Here is a 15,085-nt window from a genome sequence, read left to right as displayed (position 1 = left end):
ATATATATATATATAATGAAATAAATAGCTTTAATACTATTATTTACATTAATTACAGTAATTGTTAGTGGGTGATTATAATTAGCACTATAAAACTATAATGAACTTAATATAAAATAAGCATTAAGAAGTTTTTTTGCAAAATCCATTGTAAATCCCAGTTGTCATTTTAAAGTCATAATAATGGATATTGTCTGTGGTAATAGTTCTTAAATGCATTGGGGATATCCCATCTACCAGACAAAATCCAAACGCTAATGTTAAACTCACCAGTAATCATGGAAAAATCAATTAAGGGTATGGAGTTGAATACTTACAACCACAATGTCTCAACTCCTACTGCCTTTCACAAGCTGCAGGTTGTGGGAAGGCAGTTACCCTTAAAAGTAGAAATGAAGTAAAACAACCTTGATGCTTCTACTATATGTCATTCCCAACCTCTACCCTTACAAAATAAATGAATTAATAAAAGGTGTTAAATATAAAAAAATATATATTCATATATCAGAAAATTTCTCTCCAAAACAGTACTACCTCCTATCACCCAGAGCTATCTCGACCTTCATTTGCCCTCTAGGCATTTGTGAGCTTTTATGAAAGCACATCAGTCTTTTATACCCCTATATTTTTTGCATCATTGCAGCAACATGTGTTGATCATGTGACCCCTTCACCAACCCCTTTGCACCCTCTATACTAGGGCACAATCCTCCCTTTCTCGATTACCACTACAGTGTTTAGACATGTATTTTCAGTTGTTCTTCGAGTGAATTTTGCTATGATTTTGTGGGTTTTCTTGCTAGTTTTCTCTTTTAGTTGGTACTTGTTCATTTAGTAGTTCTATTTTTTTTTCTTCAAAAGTTCATGTCGACTTATTAATTTGAATTTTCCTATGGTGGATGAAGAAGTTCCTGCCAATATGGATAAAGCTCATGTCACTAGTCCCTAGCATGGCGAGTTGCTGATGTTAGCTGAGGAGATTCAGGTGTTAGTTCAGCAGGAGTTGGATGATTTTGCTGCTTCCTCTGTTCATTCTCCCTTCCCCCATAACCACACTTCTGAGGAAATTTTTTCTCAGGGGAAGGACAATTTCGGCTCTTTTGGGGGGGGGGGGCAGTCACATAACGCTGACAGTCAAAAGAGTCTGCCGACTACTCTTTTTTTTTTACACCTTATTGATCAGGTTTGTCAAATTTTACATGTCCCCTTTAGCCCTTGATTCTTCTATTTCTTCCGTGCTAGGAGAAGAGCCTCATTCAGATTATTGTTATTTTCCTCCCTCTCCTGATATTCTTGTTCATGCTCAACGTTTTGCAGCTCAAGTACAAGTCGGGAGTGGGTATGCCTCACCCCCCTCAGCTTTCGGACAAATGCTCTTTTGCTTACCAATGTGCCTCAAATTCCTATTTGGATTCTCAGTATTTAGATCCTCTCTTTCCCTTGTGGGATTCTAATCCTGATGCCTTGGTTCATTTTAATAGGTTCCAGTTTACTACAATTTGCATTACATTGACCAATCTTTTACATATTCTTTCCTCTTTACAGTTGTTGTCTCGGGCCTTCCACCAGTTTCCTGATCAGTTCTTGGCCAATCTCTGGACTCACCTGTGGTCTACTATGGCCCAGTTGTTGGCTTCAGCCTTGTCCCTCGCCACTTGGATTTTGTGTTGTTGCAATTTACTTGGGAAGGATGCTTTATTTGCAGGGGTGCGTCTCTCCCTTTCATCATTACGGAAACTTTGTCAGACCCCGTTTGTGCACAAACTGTCTTTGGAGTCCAGGGTCAATATGGCGAGATTGCATTCTTCTTTTTCCTCCCTTGCTTCTCATTTGTCTTGCCCTACTGATTCTTCTCAATTTTTGCCTGTTTGAATGCCTTATGCACCTTCTTCTTTGCCCCACCCTTTCCCTACTCCAGACATTCCCTTCCTTATGCCCTTTCCTGTTCTTTCGGCCTCACTTTTATCAGTGACAGGATGTCTTTCCACAGGCAGGTGGGGGCCAGGTTACAACTCTTTTCGTCCATCTATAAATCCTTCGTGACAAATCCATGGGTGTTACGGGTTCTGTCAGGGAATCTATGCATTCAATTCCAGTCCCTTCTTTCCCGGTTTCTTTTCCTCCTCCTTGGGATCATGTCTTGTCCAGTCATCTAGCAGTCAGTTCTCAATCTTCTTCATAAGGGTGCTGTAGAATGTGTGGTGCCTGCTCATCTGGGTTTTTATACTTATATGTATGTATGTATATAAACTACAAAAATCTGTGTGTCTGTCTGTTTGTCCATTGTCTAACTACTTGTAAGTTGCTGTGCCAATTTCAACCAAACTTTTGTGGGAGGATAGTTTGGAACAAGGGGTATGTTAGTGGGGGATCAATAACTCCCCTCCCTACGTTATTGCTGTTTTGGGGCATTTATTGTGTTTGACATAAGTTAAAGTTAACTGCATTCACAGATGGTGCAATATGCTTACACTAAAAAAACTATTAAATTTTTTATAACACAACATAAACACAGTATGGGGAAGGGCACACAAACGTCTTGTATATCTCAGAGAGTGTGTTAGCTCTCTATGGAGGAAGGCAATCAAAAAATTACACCAGTATTGCAATAATACATAAATTCAGCTGAAGTTTCTACTCCAACAACCACAATAACCTGATATGAAGAGCCATTTCTTGAGTTATACCCACTTCCTACTTTGACCCATGACCTTTAAACTTTGGTCCATAAGACACTTCTGTGGCCAATGACTGTCAGTTAATCATGTGAAGCACTGTGGAAGGACAATCAGAGGTGTGTGTTGAAAATGGATAGCAGAAGGCACCATTACTGCCACTATTTTGGCTGCTTCCTCTTCCTACAAAGAGACCCTGTTCATTGTACAGTGTATACCATGTTTTAAATATATACATATTGAGTTCTTGATGCTAAAAAAAAAACTTTTATTGAGGTAATAATGAATACTGTAATATGTTATGTTATAAATTGTGTGAAAGTTAAGATTTTTGTGTTATTTATCATAGCATCCACTCCCACATTTAAGTTCATAACCCAGACAATGGGTTGGTACCTCAGCATGTTAAGTGATAAAATACATTACATGGCCCAAAACTAAATTCTGGATAAGGATTGTCATTACACATGGAAAAAAATCATGAATGCTAGGTCAACAGGAAAGCTGGATAGCCTTGATTCACCATTTTGTAATGAAGGACTAAGAAAATGGGTGTGTAAATCAAACCTACACAAGTTATTCTTCATCTTTGTTTGTCTTTTTCTGGTGTTTGATATTTTGCAACTATATGAACTTGTATAATGATATCATACCAAAAGTGATTGTTTTGTTTTCAATTACTGCATCTTAAATACTTTTAAAGCTATGGTGTCAGAGTTATTTAATGTATTTTGATTGGCCACAATATATTTTAAGCTAGGATTGTGGAAAGTTTTACTTATACACAGTCATACTGGTGTTACATTAATCAACAAACTTTGCATCTATAATAGAACCTAAAGCTAACAACAAGTATTTGTTTGTTCCATAACCAAGGTATACTCTGTTCACTCTCTAATGTTACTTTCATTAACAGTATTTGTTAGAATGTTTAATATATCTAGTTTCATTATTGTACTTTTATTATAGAGATTGCATTGTTGACTTAGTATATGGATTTAGGATTAATGTAAATCTAGTAAGCTGGCCAAACCTTGCGAGTTATATTTGGGTTTACACGTAAAAATATTGTTAATGAAGAGGGCACTCAAATAATGAAACAATGATTTTTTTTTTTTTATCTTTATAAGAAAATTATATTTAATTATTTACACTGACTAGCAGGCTGAATTTAGTTTTGATCTAAACAGGTAGTTAGCTTTTGATCAGAACAATATTTTTGGTACATTTGCACATGTTTGCAAAATTACTGGAAATATACATATCTCAAACCACCTTAATGAAAATTTGATTTAGAAAAAACACAAACATTTCTATATCTGGAAGTGGCCGAAATAACTTGAATGTTTCCAAAGCTGGTCTGGGTTTCATTTAACTACTTCTGAGTTCTGGTTCTGTGAAAATAATGGTTTACATCCAACATGAAATACTTCATTATTTAACTTGTTTTCTTGACAGGTGAAATTATGCCTCAATTGTTATTCAAAGTATCAGAAAAACAGTGTATGAAATATTTTGATTTTTACTCCAATTTCCAGTAATTACCTTGCAACGTACAAGAGTACAATCATTAAACATTGATCAAAAATTTTTTTTCGTTTTCTTTTTTTCTGTCAGCAACCAGTAATTTTTTTTTGTATGCTCAGTCATATTGACCTGTTCAATATTAGAACATTATACAAAACTACTAACTCTGAATAAAATTTATCAAAGTTTGTAAACCACAGTTTCATACAGGAGAGTAGAAGCCCAAATACAAAGTTAGAAATTTAGCCCTGTAACATAGTTGTCAATATAATACATTTTTGGCTCCTGAAACAGAAACTTTACTGTTAAAGTTGAATTGTTAGTTCCCACTGTTATTAATTAAAAATATTTAAAAGTGTAAGGAGTTCATCTGATTTGTGTTACTTGTATAAATGTGTAATTTTAGTTTCTGTAAGTTTATTAATTTTTGTAAGCATCAGTTATAAGTCTACAGTCTTTTCCCATGTGCTTTATAATAGTCATTTGCATTAAGTTTAAATAGTAACTGTTTGCTGTCACTGTTATATAAAGTAATATTAGTTTGTACATGTCAGATCATCATACCTGATGCCAACTAGCTGTTCAAGTATTTCTTGTTTATACAATATTCTAGCAATAAACCATGTACTTTGTTTTCTGAATTATCAAGCAGTGATCAGTATTGTGGAAATATTTCTACATAGTGACTTATAAAGTGTTTGAAATTAATTTAACATTACATTTTTTCCTAATATATGGTTCTAAAATGCAAAAGCACTTAAGTTGTTAACATTAGTGAAAATGGGTTTTGATTTATTATATATCAAATCATAAGTAAAATTATACAAATAATCTATTCCTCTCAAAGAAAATCTTCTCTCATTTCTGATGCTTTTGCAGGAATAGAAATAATGAAATAAAATTACATTCACTTGAGGGAAAGCTATCAGGAAGATTACATTCCCTCATATAAAGTTGCATTTTCTCATGAATCGTTTTCTTTTTTTTATTATTTAATCCATGCAATATGTTCTCTTTCATTGGTCATAACTAAAAGAATATTTATGGGCCATGCATTCCCAATTGGGAAAGCCAACTAAAAAATTTAAATTCCTCTGGAATGCAGGAATGTAACATTTTGAGCCCTGTTTTGATATAACTGATATGGATGTATATTACACTTGTTTCACAGTTTGTAGACAACCAACCACTGGTAACCAAAATCATTTCAGAACTCCAGATGAGAAGATTGTTATTTAAACAACTTTGTTTGCTCCGCTGGTTTGAGCTATAGAAATTACTTGAAACAGTCTACTTCATTGGTTGTTGTAAGATAGTTTTGTGATATTATTTACATGAAATAATATATCGTGAAAGTATCACAGGGTCACACAACCTCTATTTTTAATGTGTTACATTGGAACGATGCTTTAAGTTGTTACTTTTTATTCAGAATAGGTTTAGTGTGAACATGGAAACAAATTTTTTTGATGCTGCAATAAACACAAGACTTCAAGTAGTTTTATGTTTTAGTGCCTAACTAACAAAATTTGAAATATAAATAACACATTGTCTTCCATAAATGTATTAATGTTAAAAATACTCATACTTTCCACCCAGTGGCTCACATGTGGTAAGTCTGAGGGCTTATATTACTTAAAATTTAGTTTTGATATATGTGGTCTGAAGTACATAGGTAGTGCTTAACAACAAACAAACACTCATAATTTAAGTTTTAAGCATGTTATTTTGTTTTGTACAATGTGGGTCAACATACGAAAATATTGCTTTAATGAATTTGTGGCTCAGTGACTAAAAAAACTATTATCTTTTATAAAATGAAAGATTACTGACAAATAATAGCCTATTGCAAAAATGATAATAAACTAACAGAGCAACTTTCTACTTAGCTAATTGAAATATTGATGTATAGTGAGTTTAACTTCTTTATAACCTGAGTGTACCTGTAATGGTAGTGTGTGATTAACTTGATAATAATCTTTAATTACAAACAGCTGCAAAAGTATATATGAGGCATTCCTACGTTATCAATGTGGTCAGAGACAACAGAATGAGGCTTTATGTATAATACAAGCTTACTATGAGTAAACAAAGTGGAAAATAGTTTTCATAATACTACAGCTGGTACCTGGTGCTTTTAATTAATCTATAATTAATTAACTCTTTCATAACTGGTGAGCAACCTTTGTGGTGGTCTCGTATAGCCTGGTGGTTAGGGCACTTGACTTGCAATCTATGGGTCACAAGTTCATATCCCGTCACCAAACATGCTTTCCTTTTGAGCCATAGGGGTGTTATTAGGTTACGGTCAATACTACGTTTCATTGGTGATATATAAAAGTAGCCTAAAAATTGGCAGTGGGTTGGCATTGACTATCTGCCTTTCCTTTAATCTATCAGTTCTAGATTAGGGACAGCTTGCGTAGGTGGCTCTTGAGTAGCTTTGCTTATAATTTAAAAACAAACAAACTTTTCAAGTGTTAAGTGCACACCTGCATATCATATTTGAATTTTAACAACTTTAACTAAAAAATAGTTTATAATCAATATTTTATCATTTTGTAACACTTATTTAGTGTAAAAATAAATACAGAATTCAAACATATTTCTGCAAAGTTCTGAACAGTCTCATTTGATTTTTATTTTTTAGAAATATTCTGCCATTCTACCATATCATCTATGTATTTAATGTTACCAGAATAAAGCTTATTTTCAAGATATTTTAGTAATATTCTAAAGTAGGAATGTATAGAGAACCTTCATGTACCATATGTTTCATGATTTTTCTGAATTATTTAAAGTAAAATCTTTTTCAGTCTGAAAACACAACTGAGTTTTTACTTACATGTTAAAATAAAGGAAATTAGCTTAAAATATTCTAATTTAATTAGTCTGTTGTTAATATACTTATGAGAATTCTGTTTCAAGTACAAAAGTGAACTTAAATGTTTTGAATTGTCACTAAGAAATTAAGGAAAAAAATTTATTCTTATTATCAAAATTTCCCATTTTGTTCTTAGGAAACAATGAGAAAATACAACAAAGAAGGTGTTGGGTTTGAACCTGACTGTTATGCAGTTTCAGTACTGAGGGAGTTCATTCTTCAAATTACTTTAAGTCCAGGAGAATACGAGTCTCGAGTTCAGGCTGTGATTGATAAACTTAAATCATCAGTGTCAAATGAAGAGACAATGCGTGCTATTACAAATACAATATTTGATCAAGTAAGTTTCACATGTCATTGAACTCATTATAGACTGAACCTATGAAAAAAACATTTGTAAATGCAAGATACACTCTTTAGATGATGGAACTGTTCAGAATTGAAAAAAGTACCCTAAAATTTTAAGTAATGAGCAATCGTTGTTTTGACATGTAATAAGTAAAAAATAAACACTTATTATAAACCCCTGATCCTTATATGAATGTATGATTGTTTGTGCAAATAATAATGGAAAAATAAATATAACTTTATGTGACGTGATGCATTAATCCTATTACCCCTGTCACCATTTTTAAATTCCTTTCTGCGTATGGTACTGCATTATATTCAAAATTTAATTAAACCACTTTACTATCAATATATGTCAATAAAATTAACATTATAATGTACATTATAAATTACATTTTTATGTTATCTAGATCATGATTCCTTTGTTTCAAAGGAAAAATAATTAAACTACAGTTTTCATGAAAATCTCGACTTTAGCAGTGGTTACCTCTCAGCCACATAAGCCATCAATGTAGCTGAGTATGTATTCACTAAATACATGTGGTTGACCTACTTGACACTTCAAATATTCAAAGTTCTACAACTGTATTCACTGGGAAAAAGAGATAAATTTCCAACCCTTGATGGTTGCCATGCCCACCTTCTATACTTTGCCTTGAGATCTATAACATACATGTAGTTAGTTGACACAAGTGTATATATTTATTAGAAAAAGCTCAGTTTACACTATATTCTATCAGCGGTTAATTTGAAATTGGCATGCAATTTTCCTCATGGTGTACATGTAACTGCCATTCATATTGTCTGCTTGATTGAATATAGCACTTACAGTGGTTTCTTACCTAAATATGCTATAGTTACAGACAGTTAAATTGTATTTATGTATTACTTTTATATTTTAGTTAATCATGTATTATGTGGGTTTTAAAAAATCATATTTGAACGATTTAACGATTTTTATAAGTTTAACTTGTTGCTTGGATTGTAAAAGGTTATAAATAAGATGGTGTGTATAAATGCTATCTTGTTTTGTGGGTAGGCTGCCAAAATACCTTCACAAACCCTGCAGGCATTGACATAAGCACGATTTTAATAAATAAAGAAGTTGAAAGGAAAAATAAACTATATGTGAAAAAATAAAGGTGTGAAGTTATGCATATAAGAAAAATATGACTATTCTAATGGATTTCTATGAAGAGTTGCACGGTATATATATATATATATATATATATATTTCCATTTGTTAATTTTAAACATTTCATTGCAATGTATGTTTATGATAATAAAAGGAGTTAGTGATATAGTAGAGAAAATGGAAAATAAAATATAAACATTTACCTTAAAAAACTTTTAATATTCATTTGCGAGGTTCTAGAGATTATACAAATGAAATGTGAAAACTGTAAAATAAAAAAAGTTTTTTTTTAATACTTCATACAAAAATTGCCTTATAGGTGAACTATTCAGAGCACGAATGCAAATAACTACATTAAATAACGAATATTTTATTTGAAATAGTAGAAAAAATAATTAAATGTTTTATTTTTCTGAAACTACATACCTTTAGGAACATTCTTGTCAAATTTTAAACAATTTCATCCACTAGTTTTATTTTTGGAACAAAATATGACAATAGCGATGTTACGTACTAAAGAATTAACAGCCGGTAGTGGTAGGGTTAAGCTATATTTGCTAGTTTGCATTATAAGCATGTAACTGTAATTTTTATTTGATCTTGTAATGAACATTGTGAAATAAATAAATAAATAAATTGTGTACAAGTTAAATACATTTTATATAATTTTACTTATTAGTAACTATGTACATGGTGGGTTGAAGTACACATATCACATTTTTACAGAGGTGTATTCAAAATTTATTAAACATCTTTATGTATGTCAATAAGCCTTGCATCAAAACAGAGTATAATTCAAATTTTTATATTATCTGAGTTTTAATTTCTAACTTTCGAAGGAAGTATTTAAATATCTTCTCAATCTTGCCTTTTTCTTCTTTGTAGATATTGGTGGGTCAAACTATAAAATGGAACCTTCCACATTCTAGATTTGCTGAGATATAAATAAATTTGTCCTACTTACTAGTGATGCTCCTCCTCTCTACTATAGCTTTGAACAAATTTATCTATAACACTTTTTATTTGTTGGACATGCTTATGACCAATAGAAAGAGCAAACTTAAATGTATGGGCCCATTACATTTGTGTGCTTAGTTTTATTGGTCAGAGACAGCTGTTTCCAAGAAAATATTGTTTTGTGTTAAATGAAGTCAATGTTCCAAACAGTGATGGAACTTTTTAAACTTGTTTATGAATAAATTAGGGTAGTTCTGAAACAGGTCATATGTTTCTGCATACAGTAGCTATTCCTTGCACTTCTGCCATTGAGATGTTATGCATACCACTAGCCTTGAGCTAAGACATATTAAAACATGAACTGCACTAGTGCATGATGCAATCATCATGTGACAATAATCCTCCACCAATAGGAGGGTGACACATTCTCCATGTGTAGTTGATCCCCATTAGCACTTGCACTTGAAATTAATTTCATTCTTATCCTCAGCACTGTCTTTAATGGATGTTTTTTTCAGTTTAAACTTAATCAGTTTTTCTCTTTAACTGTAGAAGACATTACTGTCATAGTTCATTATGTCATGGATTCTTTGCTTTCCTTGCCTCTTTGCACTATTTAGGACAATGTTCCTCCTCCATTTCTTCATTGTCTTTTGATTCTTACCATTCCTTTCTAGATTACTCTCACTCTGAAAGGAGTATTTGGTTTTTACTTCTTCTCCAAGCATGTGAGGTCATGTTGACATCTTCCTGGGTCAGCTTTATTCGTCCACCTTGACTCCTGGATTTCTTTGCCATGGCTTATTGGCATTCTTGGATTTCCAAGTCTCATATACCCACTGGGAGGACTGATCCCTTGTCTCCAGTAACACTCTTTAGCAGTTAATTTTTTTCCTTTTTCTTATCCATTTCCTTCATTACCTACCCTCTCTTCATATCTGAAGCCCTACCCTGTGATATCAATAGTGTTTCTGGGGATGTACTTTTTTTTTTTCAATGCCTTGGTCAGGGTTTTGTCTTCTTTTTCTCCTCTTTCTTGGAACCTCTGTTGAGACTTTCTGGAAAGTGATACTCTTCTCTCTACTATTTATCTTCCCCATTCTTACCTCTTTGACTTCTGTCTGACTCGTTTTCTTTGCCTTGAAGTATTTTTGAGTGTTACTAATACCTTGGAGACTTGGGGCAAAGCTGCCAAACACCAATCTTTCCTTCTTAATTTCTTGTCTCTCACAGTTTCTTGAGTTCACTCTCGTTCCCCAACACCATGCCCCCCCCCCACCTCTCTCTTTTCTCACTTCTCTTCCCTCTACCACTTCTCGCCATCCCCCATCTTTAAGACTTTTTTTTTTCAAACTTATTTATTAATAGTTTTAGTTTAGAGGATGGGACAGCCGAAATGGACCAATAGGACCAGTTTTCTCTTAAAACATTATTATGTTATATCTTTAGTGTTAACAATTGCATATTTGAAAGTAACATGAATTATTTTATGAATAACCTTATAACTGGAAAAAAAAGTAGTCTCACTGAAGTACATTCCTAAGTACAAATAGGTTTCAACTAGATAAATACTAAATTTCTTATTTTTATGTATAATTCTGAACAAAAGTAACTATACATATAACCATATTATAACTCTGATTGTACTAAGTGTATTTTCATGAGATTTTGCAAGTTTTTAGTAAAATTTTTAATTACAAGTCTTTTGTACACAAAATAATCAGAATTTTTAATAAAGTATTTATAAAATATTTAATGAGTGACTGAGTAAAAGGCGATGTTTGTGTTAAGAATAAAAATACTTTTTATCATACAGTTTTCATATTTTATTTGCATTACCTCTAGGACCTCTTAAATTACTACCAGAACTTTTTTTTAGTAAAACTTTATATTTTATTTTCTCTATTCTAGTACTAACTTTTTCTTTCTGGAATGACTGCAGATTAATGCAATTACAATTCTTTATCAACACAGCCTTGGCTGCCTATCCCTTTCTTTCACTGTTGCTTGCTTTTAGTTTTATTATTTCATGATGCCTATTAGACCCTATCAAAGAATGTGACAGGCAATTAACTGTGGTAAGAAAACTTAGCATAAACAGCTGATCAGGTTAGTCATGTGATGTAATTAGGTTGAATTGATCTTGTGAAATTTTTTTACCTAATTTTTTTCATTTTTATTATCTAACCTAATACATTTGTAATTTTTAGATTTTATTTAATTTAAAAAATATAATAATAAGTAAAAAATAAGACATAAAAAACAAGAAATTTAATGCTTACCTAACTATTGAGGCTTATTTGCACTTGGAAACATACTTCCTTTGTACTAATTTTTTTCATACTATGTTGGTTCTCCATAACATGATTAATATTACTTTAAAATGTGCATTTTAGAAAACAAAATATATTTCAGGCACTAGAATAGAATTTTTCAAAACTACTGTAATTTTACTGGCTTTCTAATCAAAGTATAAAACATTTAAAAAATTCAATTAGCTGCTAAGAACAGAAAAAGGTGATTACAGACAATGAAACTGGGGCTAAATGTGTACTTATGGACAGAAAAATAAAATATTCTTAGAAGAAATATTACAAAGAAAAAGCTGCTTATTCTGTTTTCATTTGGAAAAGTTAAAATTTCTAAGGCAGTTATAAAAAAAATAAGTAATAAACAGATATTGCATTTTGAGTTATTGACAATAAATGATAATTTTAATCCAAAGAATGAAATTCAGATAAAGTTGGTTTTATAACTTCTGCTAGAAGAGTACTATGTTTATGTGAATTGTAACTACAAAGTAATCTGTTGCTCTTTTAAAAAGCATTTTTAAACTTATTATACACTGTGTAATGAAACTGAAGTTGTGTAATAGATTTTTGTTTAATATTGTGGAAGAGTTTTAGCAATAGGTTTTAAGGACATATTGTTCAATACATATGACTTGCTTAATATTTGGAACAAAAGTTTCTGCTATAATATTAGGGTATCTAGTGTCTTTACATATCCTTTAACACACTTAGGTGCTTTTCTTTAATTTTTTTATTATTAACTAAGAAATTAATTGTGCTCCCTTAGCAAACAATGTACCAAAGAAGATAACATAGTGTGACTTAATATAAAACTTTTCAATGTTTCATTGTATATTTTTCTTAATGTTTACGGTATAAGGTTTATTTCTCTCTTGTAGGCAATTACAGAACCCAATTTTAGGTACAGTGCTGCAAAACTCTGTAACCACCTTTCTCAGAGTTTACAGTTTGCCTTTGGAAACTTCAGACATTTTCTTCTACAGAGGTACGGATTCTTGGAAAATGACAGTAAAATCATTATCTTAAAGTATAGAATTGTACTAGTTGTTTAAGAATTCTAATTATATGTTAAAACCACATTATAGACCCTATGGGAAACTATTTATACATGTATGTCAAGATTGTTAATTATTAACCTCAGTATGTAGTTTCAGACTGTTAAGTTCCTTTAAGTTTTACTTAAAATGATTCCCTTCTGTTATTATGTATGATAAAATTCAGAAGACTACAAACCAAGAACTCATTTAGATAGCAAACATTATTTAACATAAAATAATGTTTCAAATAGTTATGAATGATGTATTGAAAATTATTCTGTCTTAAGATGTTTGTTAATACTTGCTATCATTAAAAAAATGTGAAGTATTTGTTATTTCTTTGATGTATTTCACATCAAAGGTTAGAAGTTTACATTGTTAATATGTAAAGTGTAACAGAACATTACCAATATGTATTGAACTGAGTGTTTCTTTTCTTTTCCCTACATTATTATTTTCTTTTTATGATTGAACAAGTGGGCAGAAAACGGTATGCTGTTTTCTCCTGGTCCCCATCTTAGTTTTTGATAAGTCATTTTAACCTATTGCATCCAATTTGTATCTTTCAGATGTTGAGTGCACTACAAATAGCAATATATATGTAAAAAATGTAATTTTAATTCCATTTAAAAATCTTTTTCATGAATAATATTTTAGTATACAATATGTACTTTGTGTATTACACAACAAAAATGAAAGATATGTTTGAACTTTCATTTCTGAGTAGCTCCTTGGATTTTTGCTTGCAAACAACATATTTATCAACATGTTTAGAATTGTTTATCCATCCAAAGTGTAGCTATTATCACTTGAACATATAATGATTCATGTCTTGATTTTCAAGTCATTTTTCTTCTCTTTTAGTAGTTTTATTTCTTCAGCCCTTAGTTGCCAACCTTTTATAATATCAGCATGTGATCTGAACAGTTATTAGTAAAATGTAGCTGTGAAAATAGCTAGAACAAATGGATAAAAATGATTGGATGAAAGAGATTCTAATTTAACTATGTCAGTATAGAGTAAATAAAGTGGTTGTAGCAGTAATTTGTGATTTGTCAACATATTAACTACCCAGAAGTCCTGTAGGATTGAACAAAGGATCCTTATGTAAGATTTACAACACTTGGGAACAAACTATAGATCTGGAAAGTTTTTATAGTTTCTTTTGATATTCTTTTCATTACTGAATACAGTAAGCGATGTAAAACTATTCAAATGACAGATCCTTTTTTATATTGAATATCATGGTTAGGTTTATAGTATTCAAAGAATACATACAAATAAAAGAAGTTACCATTTATTGAAAACCCATATTTATTAGACAAATTGAATTCAACCAAGAATATTGTTGGCAAAAATCATAGTACAACATCTTACGAAGGTTAGGGTGTTGCCATTTTGAAATATGAGGTTGTAGGTCATCAAATCTTTATGAAGTTTTGTCATGTTTTTTGTGATTTATAGCTGTAAGAGGTGGCAGCTTAAACTGGCAAAATAAAATACCAAAAGAAATATGTTAATGAATATTGAATGATTTGAAAATGGCTGGATGTATAAAATGGAACTTTCTGATAAATAATATAAATTAAATTCTAAGATAAAATGAAGTATTTTTAATTCGTCCCCAAAAACAATCTCTCACAAAAAAAATCCAAAACTTCACAATCTAAAAAAAATTACAGAAATACTAAAAATGTTTGTTTCAAGTTTTTTGCAATTTATTTTAACAGTGAGAAGGAAAAAAATCAGAATCTTTGTGATACCCTTCCAGTCTGGAAAGCCCTTTTAGTTTGTATGTTCTGTCTGATAGAGTTCTTGTTGTCCTAAAAAATGTCAGCCCATTGGTGATTCTTTGTGATTTGACAGATATGTATGTGAGTAGAATCACTTGTTTCAGTTTTGATGTTTAATTGAAAAATAAATACCTTGATGTAGGAGTGATAAAGCTCTTATGTTAGAGTTTCTTGTTTCCAGAAAACTTGTCAGCTGCTGTTTTTGAAAGGGGGAAGGAAATACTTAACATTTCAAGTAATTTTTCATTCGAGGTTTGTCATTGGAATGTATTCCTGTAATGATTAAAGCATTTGGATAATCTGGACTCTATAATATTTAGTATTTTATTATTTCTTACTTTAAATAAAATGAGTTTACTTTGTTTTTTTATTATGGAAGAAAATCCTTTTTACAGAAGTAAAAGAAAAACAGTATAAC

General features: G+C 31.2%; 1 protein-coding gene across 3 annotated transcripts in view; it reads left to right on the top strand.

Moving 5' to 3' along the window:
* Window positions 1-15,085, top strand: part of LOC106474372 (polyadenylate-binding protein-interacting protein 1-like) — a 33,861-nt gene that overhangs the window by 6,385 nt on the left and 12,391 nt on the right. For all 3 annotated transcript variants that reach the window (XM_013935081.2, XM_013935073.2, XM_013935066.2), the window contains exons 3-4: window positions 7,222-7,425; window positions 12,716-12,822. In XM_013935081.2, the coding sequence (XP_013790535.1) occupies window positions 7,222-7,425; window positions 12,716-12,822 (311 nt within the window). The remainder of the gene's footprint in view (window positions 1-7,221; window positions 7,426-12,715; window positions 12,823-15,085) is intronic.

The sequence above is a fragment of the Limulus polyphemus genome, unplaced genomic scaffold (assembly GCF_000517525.1).
Source record: "Limulus polyphemus unplaced genomic scaffold, Limulus_polyphemus-2.1.2 Scaffold138, whole genome shotgun sequence".
NCBI lineage: Eukaryota > Metazoa > Arthropoda > Merostomata > Xiphosura > Limulidae > Limulus > Limulus polyphemus.
Note: the sequence above shows the minus strand (reverse complement) of the source record. Positions and strands in the feature narration are given on the sequence as shown.